The sequence below is a fragment of the Periplaneta americana genome, chromosome 2, assembly GCF_040183065.1.
Source record: "Periplaneta americana isolate PAMFEO1 chromosome 2, P.americana_PAMFEO1_priV1, whole genome shotgun sequence".
NCBI lineage: Eukaryota > Metazoa > Arthropoda > Insecta > Blattodea > Blattidae > Periplaneta > Periplaneta americana.
The window spans coordinates 162,771,512-162,786,010 of record NC_091118.1 but is presented as its reverse complement, the minus strand read 5'-3'; the positions used below and the strand labels follow the sequence as shown (position 1 = coordinate 162,786,010).

At 32.9% G+C, this 14,499-nt stretch overlaps 2 protein-coding genes across 5 annotated transcripts in view; one reads left to right on the top strand and one right to left on the bottom strand.

Moving 5' to 3' along the window:
• Positions 1-14,499, bottom strand: part of LOC138694736 (pyruvate kinase-like) — a 40,262-nt gene that overhangs the window by 15,462 nt on the left and 10,301 nt on the right. The window contains exons 1-3 of one of the 4 annotated variants that reach the window (XM_069818737.1): positions 8,818-8,908; positions 4,872-4,919; positions 612-750 (exon numbers count right to left, since the gene is read on the bottom strand). In XM_069818737.1, the coding sequence (XP_069674838.1) occupies positions 612-750; positions 4,872-4,910 (178 nt within the window). In that variant the 5' untranslated portion in view covers positions 4,911-4,919; positions 8,818-8,908. Of the gene's footprint in view, positions 1-611; positions 751-4,871; positions 5,077-8,817; positions 8,932-14,499 lie in introns of those variants that run through there. The other 3 variants (XM_069818739.1, XM_069818736.1, XM_069818738.1) reach the window with 3 other exon arrangements.
• The window catches only part of LOC138694737 (probable phosphoserine aminotransferase), a 45,326-nt gene continuing 35,888 nt past the window's right edge, over positions 5,062-14,499 (top strand). Inside the window, exon 1 of the mRNA XM_069818741.1 lies at positions 5,062-5,322. The gene's annotated coding sequence lies outside the window, so the exon portion shown is untranslated. The remainder of the gene's footprint in view (positions 5,323-14,499) is intronic.

Below are 14,499 nucleotides of genomic sequence, written 5' to 3'. Positions count from 1 at the left end.
TCACGTCTTGCAGAAAAAACTAATAATAAAATTGCCTCTCCACAAAAGACATGTTCAAAACTAATCAAATACAATTATTTTTATAAAAAAAAATTTATTAAAGCGTATAAAATGGTGTATGATATAGGCTACTTATCGTAACTTCTTATTATAATACTCGACTAGTTATCGAACTCTGCGTGAGGTCTCGTTTGACAACTTTCCAATCTCGTATTATAATATGAATTGTTACGATACTTCTATCGTAAATAACTACTACAGAAGCTTAATAAAAATGCTCACTGAAGTAAAATGTTATACAATATAAATTTTTCGTTCTACAGGCAGCACTTTAAATTCACAAAATAAAGTAGGCTACTAGTAATTCATAAAAAATTAGCGAAAAAATAAAATTTAAATACTACCAGATTTTCAACGCTAAATTTTCAATAGAGTTTGAAGTTAAAATGATGCACATTTCTCTTCTACAAACAGATATATGAGACAGACAATTTTACAAGGTACTTAAAATGTTTAAAATTAATTGAAATATTAAAAGAAATTTGTCATTTTTACAAAATTATTCACACTAAAACATAAGAAATAAATTAATTTATAACAATATCACTTACCAATTGTACAAATAATCCCTGACAAGCGAATATAGGAAGCTTTAGAATCAATGTCGAGGGCACACATATGTTGCAGATGTGAAGAAGCATCTGCAGCTTGCAGCTGCATCCGGGGAACACGATTGGATGGTGTGTCCATCTGTAAGTAATTGAAACACCAATATAGAGGCTAAATTTATCTCGGAAATATAAGTAAACACATTTAGTACAAGGAACTTCGTGTGATTATACGAGTACTTCGAGTTCAGTGCAGTCCAATCCATTAAATTAATTAGAATAAATTTGATAATAACCATGTTAATGTTTACTGAAAGCTATTTGGAACAATAATGCTGACGTGCAGTCCAATATTGTAAATTATGATGACAGCCTCCTATTCCACGTGTTAAACGAAGGGCAATCATTTAATTTCATTCTCTCCTAAAATTTCATTTTTTTTAGTAGGTTATTTTACGACGCTTTATCTACACCTTAGGTTATGTAGCGTCTGAATGAGATGAAGGTGATAATGCCGGTGAAATGAGTCCGGGGTCCAGCACCGAAAGTTACCCAACATTTACTCATATTGGGTTGAGGGAAACCCCCGGAAAAACCCTCAACCAGGTAACTTGCCCCGGCCGGGAATCGAACCCGGGCCACCTGGTTTCGCAACCAGACGCGCTAGCCGTTACTCCACAGGTGTGGACAAAAAAAAAATTTCACTTTGCAACATGCATTTAAGCTTAACTCTGCTATTAACAGTCTGGAGTTTAATGGTTCACTTCATACCAGTATTGTTCAGTGGTTCCCAAATTGTGGTACATACCCGCTTTGAAAGACTCAAGGAGATTCGCAAGAATGTATGAAGGAAACCTTTTTTTCCTAATATATTCATTCCCTGTTTAAAATTAGCAAGTCCTTCCTGAAAACCAATATTCTATATGAAACCGTTGACTAACAATGTAACGGTCATTTTCATTATTTTTATTCGAATAATTAAAATGCGTTACGTCAATCTAAAACGCCCAATTGATATCTCAAAACTTAATGAAACGACTTTCCTACAGCCAGCAACAGCTCAGACTACCTTTGTTGACAGTAGGCCTATGCGCTTTTCGTAAAATGTACACGCGACTAAAGATGCTGTCAATATAATTTGGAATGCAACGCGGGCCTTTTCTTGCACATTGTTTCAATAAAATGCCATTCTGAACTTCTCAGATGTAAATATAAGTTATTTCATATAAGCATAAAGAAAAAAACTTAGCATTGAGATATATGTATTGGTTCCGTTAAGTGTGGATATTAAAATAAGGAACATTACAAGGACATCACAGATGTGTTCCAAAGCGGTGTTTTTAATGATAAGACCCCCTCTTTTCCTTATTATTTTAGCGAGGCCCCTGCGTAAGATTTAGAGTAGAATTGTAGAACATAGTAATGCGAAATTTGGTATCAATTAAAAAGAAAGCGATTTAATTACGTTCTTATTTAACGCAAATAATCGAATGTTTAAATTTTCAAACATTATTATTATTATTATTATTATTATTATTATTATTATTATTATTATTATTATTATTATTATTATTTTGTTTGCAACCCCCTATTAATTGCTCTTCGAATTCCCAGGGTGCCGCGCCTACTAGTTGAGAATCACTGTTCTACAAGATACACATATATTTTGAGTTTACAACTTTTATTGAAATCTCCTTAAGACTTGTTAAATTTTTATTTAAAAGTATGCTTAACTTTTTAATAAGAGGTTGCCTGAGACGAACATCACTCAACAATAAATTTGTCCCCACCTTGGGATCATGTGTCAGGATGGAAATCACTTCGTCCACGGTGCACTGTGTGAAGGTGAAATTGAATATATTTTGCAACTGAGATAATGATAATGATAATGAAATGGCAGAACACTAGTAGATGAACACGAATACTCCGAGAAAATTTCCAGTCATTGTCCTATACCACGAATTTCAATTAGACTTGACTCAACTTCGGCATGAAAAGCCAATAAAGCACTTCGAGAAAAGTAAAATTTCAAAAACTAAATTCGACTGAATATTTGTTGAGTAGGCTACAGTTTAGGAAAAGAAGTCCAAAATTTTGTTTGCTTTAGAGCCGAAACTTTTTTTTTTTGCAGCCAAATCTCGCAAACAGTGCTATAGCAGAACTTCTATATGGCGCGCGCGCGCAAATTTGAATTTGCCGACTGGAACGCTTTCCGTTAAATAACCATTCTTTCGGTTGATAGGTATTCAGATAATCGATGCTCTACTGTAATACAAGCATTTTCATTAACATCTCTTTTGGGGGGGGGGGTGAAGGGATATACGGAATGCTCTTACTTTTCTGTTAGCAGAGTGAAACATTATACTCGATATTAATTTGCTATTCTTATTTTAAAGAGATGAATCAATAAATTTTGTTTTGAAATAGAAACAATATAAATTCCACTGCTATACATTTCATCAGATCAGCGCACCATTTGCCAAAGAAACTAGTGTCTGCTTTCCGCGTTGGTAACCCGGATTCGAAACCTAGGGAGTCCAAGTGGGATTTGTGCTGGACACAGACGGTACTTGGTTGTAGGTAATCGCAGGATACTCCCGTTTCCCCTGTTGCTCCATTAATCGTCATGCGATGCTATGCAGTGTCTCTCACGTGGTGCACTGAGGGCAATGTCTGCGACAAAAGAATTACAGTTTCGGAACAGGACTCTGACGAGGTTGCTTGAGTGAATAATGCCGAATCAAGTATCCGTCTTTAGATTTAAACAAAATTTATTTGATTAATTTTGACTGTTGATGGTATAAGTAATGACGTCTTGTTACTAAAAATGAATCGGTGGTGGTGGTAGTGACTGACCGAAAGATAACTTCAGACGGAAAATTTGGGAACCACTGTATTACATAAAGAAATTATAATATAAAGTATATTACTTAGTCATATCCAGGACCTGGAAACTTCAGCGCTTAAACTTTGACAAACAAGTCCTGCATGCGACCTTATTTAAACTACTGTAATATAAAACAGGATGATCAAACAACAAAAGAAATGTTATATCTACAAACATGCAGGATTTCAACTACATCATGCTGTCCCATGAAATATAGCTTCCGTTTAGGATTATTATATACAAAGTGGCGGGACTCGAACCCACAACCCTTCGAACGAAGCGATGAGACATTCCGCTCCTCTACACTTGCGCCACCCAGGCCGGCGTAAGTGAATTATGAAAATACAGATCGGCACGAATGAATTAATACGAGTATATTAACATAATGGCGTATCTGTGAAAAATCGAAGAAATGAATTTGTGCAAGGTGCTTATTTATCCATAGTCATAAATAAAGAGTTGAAGAATTAAACCCACAACATCTGGTTAGAGTGCAGATGAAGGAAATAAACATTCTCTTTCTGACAGAGGGTACAATATTGTCCGTTATCTGAAGACGCAGTATTGTACCATGCTAACCACATGAAAATCAAGCCCTATTCGCAACTGCCTAATGTTGCAACTAATTTATCACTGAAAAGAGAATGGTTTGAGCTACCTGCAAGTAGCCAATTCTTGAGAAGTTAATGATCATTATAATATTCTGACAGCTGATTTTGTACAAGTATATAGCAACACTATAAACCAAAATGGTGCCTACATCACAAATTTGATTAACAGCAAACATGACATTATCAACCATCTGTTGGACGGTAATGCGGAAGGTGCTAAGTTTGGACACCAGTATTTTATGCTACGAATTTACTGTTGTCGGCTATTTTCCACAATAAGTGCAGATAATGAAAAATCTTGTTGATAAAATTGAGTGAATTAATGAAATTGTGTAATTAAAAATTAGGTTAAAAATTAAAATTGTCAAACAATTTTGAAAATGTCATTGCTTCATTAGTTCCATGACTAAACATATGAACAGAAGACGTAAGAAATGTATTTGTAAAATAAAATTATTTAGATACAACTATTTAATACTATTATTTACGCTTTCTACTGTTCTAGGAACAATCTAATAACCACAATAAACAACGAAGATGAGTGCCAGAAAATACAGTACTTAAGCAAACTTTGTAAGCATAATAATTACAAATAAATAAATAAATGTATACTCAAAAATACCAAGAAAATTGTGAAGAAGAAAAAAAAAACAGTAAAACAATCAAACTTGCAAGACAATACGACAATATCATTCCAAAATCATTAAAATGTCTACACTGTTAACCAAAATGGGTAAAACAAATAATTCACGCATCTCTTCTTACCTCGTCTTTGTCCTTATCATAAATTGTAGACCACACCATGGTTCCGGTCTTTTGAAAATGAAACAAACAAACTAGATTGATATTGTGGATAAAGGTTTCGGAGGAGAAACCAAACAACTTAGCGAAAGTTATTGAAATGCCCTTGCTAGTACTCCACCTTGCACACCAACAACCCTGAGCGCCTACACGAAACAGGCACATCCACAGGAAGAGCTCAGGAAATGCCCAAGACCTCTCGACTTAGCTAACGTATACGATCCAATCTAAACTCTAGTTTGCCAACTTGCATTCAAAAATAGATATTGTGTCTTGTGCCAGTAGTGCTCGACCAGTCATACCGACTGCATTGCTTAAACATCTACAAGTTTCAAGCTAAATACTAAAGTGATTGACATGAAGTTATTTTATGTGATATTCTAGGACACACATGTCGTCATGATATGTTATACAGGTACAGAAAATGCACCAATTGCATCTAAATATTCTGCTATCACATGAATTTGTAGACATAGGCGTCTCGTCCTGGTAGACGCACGTTGATTTTTTTCTGTTTTAACATTTCGGAAATAGGTATGACCTGTCGTACAAAATAGTTATTACCTTCATTATAACGACTTTAATTATGAAATGTACTGTTACGATTTATAAGTGAATTATTACAATTTAGTGTGTTATAATAATCTTAAAAATGATATACTCGATATCAAGTTCATTCTACAGATAAATAGAAGGTAAATTCCATAATGTGGAAACAAGGATTATATTTTTCTTGCAAAAATATTTGGGCTACTCAGAAAATATGCAACTAATCTTTACTTTATTAATATTAATACAAATTATTTTCTCTGAAATCACACAGTGAAAATTTAAAGTGTGGTTCAACTACTGGCCATCAGTGCTGCTACCTTTCCTTTGCTGTATAGAGTAAACTGTGGTATTTCACAACTTGTGCATGTATACAAACTTGGAATAGTTTAACAACATGTCACTTTATATTGAAACCTATTGAATAACCAGCAGTAATGATATTTTACACTGGTGCACGCTCCCTCCCACATTGAACATAATAATCTATAAGAAAACTTTTTAATCGCATCAGTAATTGACGATCTGGCACAATATCATATTGTTAGTAAGTTTTATGTGTATAAATTTACACCATGGAAGTAAAATTAATAACACCATATTTACACTATTTAAACTGCAACAATAATATGATATATTAAATTATGGATATTCACAAGAAATAAAATTTCACGATTTACACCTTGTAAATGAACAAACATTTTATCTAGGACGATAAAAGATTATCAGAGTTGCAAGATTACACTTCTATACGCTCAACATATCTTACTTTATATATTTCTATTTAAAAAATCAGAGCCACGTTTATTCATATACGTTTAAGGTAATACAACTTCTCCTTTAATAGGAATTAAAAGTTATCTGTCTTTGCAAAGTTTCTGTATGGTTCCCACAATTAATATTAGCATGTTAGCAACCTTCAGTTGAGGAAACCACTATCTTAACCAATTAGAGAAAATTATCCAGAACAATCTTGAAACATCTGGCGAGAAACATTACTATGCACATCACAATGGACATCAACAATTTGCTTATATTCTGTGTGATGGAATCTAATTCAGACCTGCATTTGAACGTTTTCAATGTTATGAAGTGCCTCTGAAATCATTTAATTAATATTACGCACAATATACTGTAAGTCTGCTACACATGGCAGATACTACTTGAAAATGATGATGCAATTTTGAAAATTAAAATTTGAGAAAATTATTAATAGGGTCTGAAAATTGTTTCAACAAGAATTTTACTAATTTAAAAATAAATCAAAATAGATACTGACAACTTTTGCCATGAATTTTCACTTAAACCTTACATATTTCCATCACTGATCGACAATGAATTGAATTACAAAATGATATTCGCTAAGTACAACACAAATCTTTCCCCAATGTTTTTATATTATGTATAAAGGTATATGTATATCCCAGTCATTTTCACGACAACTAAAGTCTTTATTCGCAATTAAGAATGCTTTCAAAATGATTTCTTTTCACAAGTAGGCGACTAAAAAATAGAACCAAGTATAGCTACTTATTAAGTATTAGGCGGATCACTGCTAGATATAGTCATGTCATTTTATTAAGTTTATATAAGTTAAACTATGCAGACTTAAACGTTTCTTCATTAATGATAAATTGTTTGTCACATAATGTGTAATTACAATTTCAGGCTATAACTTATTTCATTTGAAGGCGGAGGAGAGAGTGAGTACTAAAATTTGGACTTTTTATGCGATTCCCTCAAAATTAGAATTCAAGCATGCTATATCAGTTTCATTCATCACCTATAGGCCTATGTGCTGTGTTAAATAAATAACGTTATGTTTATCGATATGAAATTTCTGGTTATTTCGTGCGACCAATAAAGGCATGAAAATGTAATAGGGATACCCACTTAAAACTATGTACATTTTATTACAATCTCTGTAACAATATAATTATATTTTAGACTAAAAATTCTTGACATAAAATTCTATCGAGTAACTTCATAATGACGTTTATCTTCTGCAAAGTTTATTAATGAAAATAATGAAATATTTCCTTTAAATTTCAGAACACGGTTACCTTTCTTCCCCTCTTCCCCCAAAATTCCAACTTTTCGCACATAAAATAAATTATTGGCACTGAAAAGTGCCTCTTCGTAAACATAACACACATTCGACAAACAGACAAATTTGCTCTTTTTAGCATTTTAGGTTAATTGTTGACAATGAGATAACCGTATACAGAAAATTTTCCTCAATATTTCTATGCCAGACTTTTTTTCATTGTAAATCAAATGTTACCTACCCATAACTGAGTACCCCTAGAATAAGCAAACATCATTCAGATTAAAATGAATCTATTCTTTCTTCTTCCGCTTTACAAACTGTATGATATACTTTTATATTTAACAATGATACAAAATACAGATACGATTCAAGATCACAAGCAGTAACAATAGATTCATTAGAAACAAATGAAGCAGACTTTCATTCCTTGTAAAGTCACGTGGGTTGGTTTAATGTTTTAAACGAATATCAGCAGTGTTTTGTTTTGTCGGCAAGCTCTCAACAGACTCCAGTAATTAATTATGCAAAGTAAACTAAGAACTAGTGGTATTCAAAATGTAAGTGCAATATAGCAGTTCATTGTACTTATTTGTTTAAAGAGTGTCAGAAGTGTCATTCAAATTAGAATCACAAACATTCTTATAATCAAAATATTTAAAATTAGTCATCAATAGCTATGCTTTATAAAAAATCTGAGGGATGAATAACCGATCGTGACTTCAATGTAAAAATAAGGTAAGAACTAACATTTGAATTTCAGTTTACTAATAATTCATGTTATATGTTATGTAAATTTTCAACAAAACTGCTGCTAATGTTGGTACGGACAATCAAATAAATTAAGATATGGAAGTTTATATACGGTGTTAATTATGTTTGCAATATAAATTTGTAAAAAAAAATCACAAAATATACTTATCCGCAAAGTGCTAGCTTAATCCTTTAATTATCACGTGAAGTACATTAATTCATAGAGGATTTTGACAGTTTTTTTTAACAATATGACCTAAATTACGGTACGTGTTTTAAGCACGATAAAATTAGAATACTTATAATACTTTTTTTGGCCAACTACTCATTTGTTTTTAAAAAGTCAACAATTTTTATTAAAATATGTTTTATCTACCAATTCAATTAACAAACCGTTGCGCTAAAATTCGTGAACTTGTGCAAAAATCAGCATTAAAATTTTCAGCACACCTTTCTTTTACCTTGCCGCACTGAACAGATGTTTACAAATGGCCGGCTGATACTGAAACCGACGAGGGATGAGAACAACTACCTACCCTCCAAATGTTTCTAGTTACGTACCTTTTCTATACACAATGGGATCTACACAACGTTTCCAACACCCTTCCTTCCTGAGAAAGAGGACATTTGGAAGGTCAAACCCACGACGGCGATTTTTTTTCGTTACTGACTAGGCGATCAATAGAATTACTGTTCGAGATATATTTAGCACAAAAACTGTAATAATCTCATCATATATAAATATTTAAGACTTTTGTTTTAAATGTGTTATTGTAATATCTGTATAAAATTATTTAAACATACCTGTAATTATGAATTTCGATTTTAATTCGACTGTGAGCAGTCGGCTGTAACTCGATCAGCTGATTACAGTGTTGCCACACATTCCCTAAAAGTTACGTTCATTGTAAACTATAAAACGTCTTTGAGTAAACGTTTCATTCATGGTTTTAGGGAATAAACTGTTTTTCATACGGTATTTGAGGTATTCAGGGATAGACTCTTATATCTATTTATCTGAATTAACAGTTTTTTTCTGTGTTCAAAGTAGTTGTCAGGTATAAAAGTGGTTAGAATTCCTTTTCTGATTTTTGTAATGTAGTTATATCGTACAATCGTTTGATTAAAACACTCAGTGCTTAATGCAGACTGATGCAACTTCTATTAATTTAATTAACAACGTGTACAATGTATCTGATTGGGAGAGAACTTAACAGTAACAAAAGAGAAAATAATGATAATTCCTTCAGCTGTGCGAGTTCAAAATTGAGATTAGGCATTTTTAATTATATAATAATAATAATAATAATAATAATAATAATAATAATAATAATAATAATAATAATAATAATAATAGTGGTGGTCTAAATTATGTGAGACAAAGTGAAAGGATGCATATTTATTGCTGATTTTTTAAAACTTTGAGAATTTAGTATAACGATTTGCTAATTTAAAGATATATGGGATGAAAATGTTTTCAATAAAATTTCTGGCTTTTTTTTTAGAACAATTTTAGGATAATGAGCAAAATAATAACATTTTAAAGCACATTACTGGTACCAATAAAATTTTGTCCGGCTAAACATGCACATATTTCAATCAACATCATACTGTATTTACAATACAGTAAGTACTGTATTACAATAGAGTAGGCTAATAATGTCTACATATATGTGTACCAGTATATATGTGTATGTGTGAAAAAATATTTTGCAAGATTTAAAACAGAGTTTTGTATTAGAGTTTAAATACCTGGAAAGAATGAAAAGTAAACAAAAAAATGTTGCGTAATAAAATTGCGAATTGTGCAGGAAATCGATGTTATGAGTGAAAAGTTAAAAAAAATTAATAGATCAATAAGTAGAATAACAAAACTAAAAATGTATGGATATACTGTAGCTAGGTAAAATCAATTGTAATAAATGGATGTGCAGTCTGGGCTATGTCATCGAAGGATCAGGTTGCTGTAAGTACATACTGTACACGGAAATAAGTCTGTGTTTGTAGTGTAAAGTGCTATAAGTCTTAAAATATGAATTAAGAACATTCAGTTTAAGGGAAATATTTATTTAAATTAATCGATGTGTTTTGCATGGTATTATTAATAATTCTATATAAAGTGTTACTAGTTTATATTGTTTTCTTTTTGGGACCCGAAGGCAGTCTGAGGTTTATTGTGCATACCACTCCTATTCTTGTGAATGATTGAGTAGCCGCGCTCTTGTACAAGTACAGCACGCCTCACCGTGAATTTAACTGGGCTATTGTGTGGGTGATGATATGTGAATTTATAATGGCGAAATGAGTCCGAGATCCAACGCCGAAAATTACCTAGCAATTCTGCTTCGAGGATAAACCCCGGAAAAAAACCTCAACCAGGATTTGAACCCGGGCCCTCTCGTTTCATAGCCAGACGTGCAAACCATTACTTCACAGCGGTGGACTTACAGTATATTGATTTTAGTAGCCAAATAAATTTGTATGGTAAAATTACACAAGAAAATGTCCTTAACACGCTTACACTGTAAATGGAGAAATATTTTCAGAACTACGAATAAAGATAATATGAGGAGCTCATTTTCAAAACGTCTCTTGTCCACCTGATAACGAAAATGAGCTTTTTGTGTTTATGAATTCTTCAAATATAACTCTACATACAACTGTCGTGATTTGGTTTCAGAACGCTCTCCAAACCACTAAAATCTTGCGTTAAAAGTGACTATTAGAATAAAAATTTATCTTGTAAACACAAAAATTGCGACATAATATTAGTTTCAGCTTTGAAATAAAATAATCTAATGCTCCTATTTGATTCTAAATGCACCCAACCTCTTTGGTTTCATATGTGTTTTGGCTAGTTGGTTACAAATTTTAGACCTAAAAACGTTTTTCGTGATTTCCCACAAAGTTATGGGAATGGACAAGGGTCGTTTTGAAAATAAGCTCCTCATATAGACAATCTGTAGGGACGAGTGCGGTTGCTTGCTCGAAACCTGGGCACGCAGCGAAATGTAGCTCGTCAGTGTGGTGTGGGGCTAAGAATGCGCCTAGCTTGAGAGAGATTAGCGCAATACTGGGTTTGTACAAAGCACACGTTCCATTTCTATTTATGCAAGTATATCGCGTATACAAGAATTAGTATTGTTGTTATTATTTTTGTGAAGCTATTGTTAAATGTGGATAGAATTAGTGTCATGGTTATGGTTAGGTAACCATGGTGCTGAAACAAACAAACAAATAAAATAATACTTCATCGGGTATAACTTTTTACACACTCGGTAAATCTTGAAAACTCGCGGTCTTGGGTCGTAGTACCCTCCTCCCGAAATTCAATCCAATTTAAATTCAGTTCTCTATGTAGTGGCTGCTCTCTGGCGTCCTTTGAAATAAGATGTCAGAAGTCCACACCTGTGGAGTAACGGTCAGCGCGTCTGGCCGCGAAACCAGGTGGCCCGGGTTTGAATCCCGGTCGGGGCAAGTTACCTGGTTGAGGTTTTTTCCAGGGTTTTCCCTCAACCCAATATGAGCAAATGCTGGGTAACTTTCGGTGCTGGACCCCGGACTCATTTCACCGGCATTATCACCTTCATTTCATTCAGACGCTAAATAACCTAGATGTTGATACAGCGTCGTAAAATAGACCAATGAAATAAAAAAAAATAAATAAAGATGTCAGAAGGTCTGTGTCTTGCGTACTCGTATAATCGAGTGGCGAAAAAAGTTGATTTTCACCTGTCTTATCGTCCTATAGTTAAGAAAGAGATTCTTACATGTAAGCGGTTTACTTTTAGTTTATAATCATTTTATATGGGCCTACGTGAAATTATCAGCACAGCACTGACGTAGCCAACAGAGTGTTTTGGGGTTCAACCCTCCGAAAATGTTTTTGGATTATATTTTCAGTTTATAAAAATAATGATTTACCACGATAAATTCTCGCATATATCTAATAATAATACAAAATTAGTTTATTCATCTCATTTCTGGAACCCACAGTTAAACAAAAATTAACTGCTAGGTTTGCGAAGCATAAGGAATTAATATTGACTTTAATCTGATCTGTTACCAGACAATTTTACTGCCGTTTCCGAAACTGAAGAGGCAATGTTAATACATTTATCAGTGCTTCCCGAGATAAATGCATCTGTTTCAATGCAGAATTTTAAGGGTGAAAAACAATAGTGAAAGGAGGGGACAATTCTGAAGAAGGTGCATGCCAAGTTAAGATGCGTAATTAATGTTAAAGGTAAAACCACTATACTTCGCAAAATTCTTCTAAGATTTGGGTTTCACTGGAAGAAAACAAAAATCGCCAAGTGCATGTATACATCTATAAATGTTTCATATCTGAACAGCCACTTGAGCTGAAAAAAAACTGAACGTACAGTACCTAACTGGGGCAGAAATAGGAAAAGGAAGAGGAGGACAGATAGAAGCATTTATATCAATGATGAACTTTCTTTCACTGCAAACTCAGCATTCTCCAATCGTCCCTATTTTCCGCCTTCCTCTTATTGTAGGAATTCATATACGAGTATTAACATTCTTTGAGAATTTCCTAACTTTATAGTGTCCATTCCGCCTCTGGATTAGGTGCACGGGATTGCATGTAGTCAGTAAAACAAGTAGGAAGCACGTAATTGCTATTTTATTCTTGGACGGCCTTGAACTTAACACTAGATGACGATTATTGGTTAAGTACTTAAGGTTGTAGGAAGGTCGCCAACGCCTTCAATAAAGTCATGACCTGGAAACGTCCTTGACACTGACACTCCTTACTTGACTAATTGCAGATAACAGAACTGCTTCCAATCTGAGTCCAGTTCAGTGGTATTCCCTGAAGTGTCGACGACGTTGGATATTATTTACAAGTATTGACATAATCTGCTAATGTTATATAGGCTTATTGCTTGATTTTTTATTTTATTAATATACGAATAGGCTATAAAGACGAAATACTGTGACACTGAGAAAAATCAATTTCGATATTTTCACGGAAATAAAACCACCAAAAAGTGGTTTTGGCCATGGTATCTATTGACAGCGATTTCTCCTAGCTGTTACATTTTCTTCATGTTCAGTATTTGAGTCAATTTATCTGAATAGGATGCATATGATGTAACATAATTTTAGTAAAAAAATAAAACGTATTTATTTTAAACTAGCCGTACCCGTGCGCTCCACTGCACCCGTTAGAAATAAATATTAAGTAATTACATAATTAAAATAGGACATTTAATCCAGGGAACATTCGTGTTTGATAGAAGGATAAATCGTTTAATATGTTACTTAATTTAAATTGTATTTAAAATATTAAAATGCGATCATTTTGATCCAGAGACCACTCATTTGGTGCAATGACAATTCCTTTAACATGTTTCTTAATTTTTATTACCAATTATTTTTGGAAAAGCGAAAATTAAAAGAAAAATTTTGGCTACAGATTTATTATCATGTTTATATTATATTATATTATGAAAAAGTGTGTTAATAACGGATGTACTCGAATTAGAAAGTTTTTAATTTGTTGTGGGAGCTCTTGAATCTCAGGAGGAACAACTTTTACAACAGCGCAACATAATCTGCTTGGCTCATTACCCAATTTTTTTTGCATTGCATTTATTTCATATGTATTTTATGTATTTTAACACGATTCAATTGAGCATAATTAAAATTTGAATTATAAAATAATGGATTGCTAAGCTAACGCACTATTACTGCATACTAAATCAATACACTCTCGTTGTTCGTTAATTCTCTGAGATAAAAATGAATATGTTCATAAACATTATTGTAAGAAATACAGGAAATGAATATACAGAATAACCTATCAAGTTTTCTGTGCATAAGAAGCTATTTTAATCTTACCTGTCCTCAATTCACTCACAAGTTACTGTAATAACATTATAGCATTATGCCCATCCAGAGAAACTACACTTTCCAATGATGAAATAATAATTAATTATACAAATCGGTTAATTTAGCTTCTGATATTACTTCATACAAACACAGAAACATTGTCTGTAGGCTATGTTTCATAGCTTTCGATTGTTGCTGTCCAAGGCCCCTTATAGACTAAGTCATTTGTTTTTTATTTCAATACACCGCCTTAGATGGCAGTTATTTTAATTTTAAAACTCATTTATCTCATTAAATATCAGTCCTATCAAAATTTTTCAAGGAATAAAACTTATCGCAAATTATTTTTTAAAGAAACTTTTGTTATGTAACATTTTTCACAAA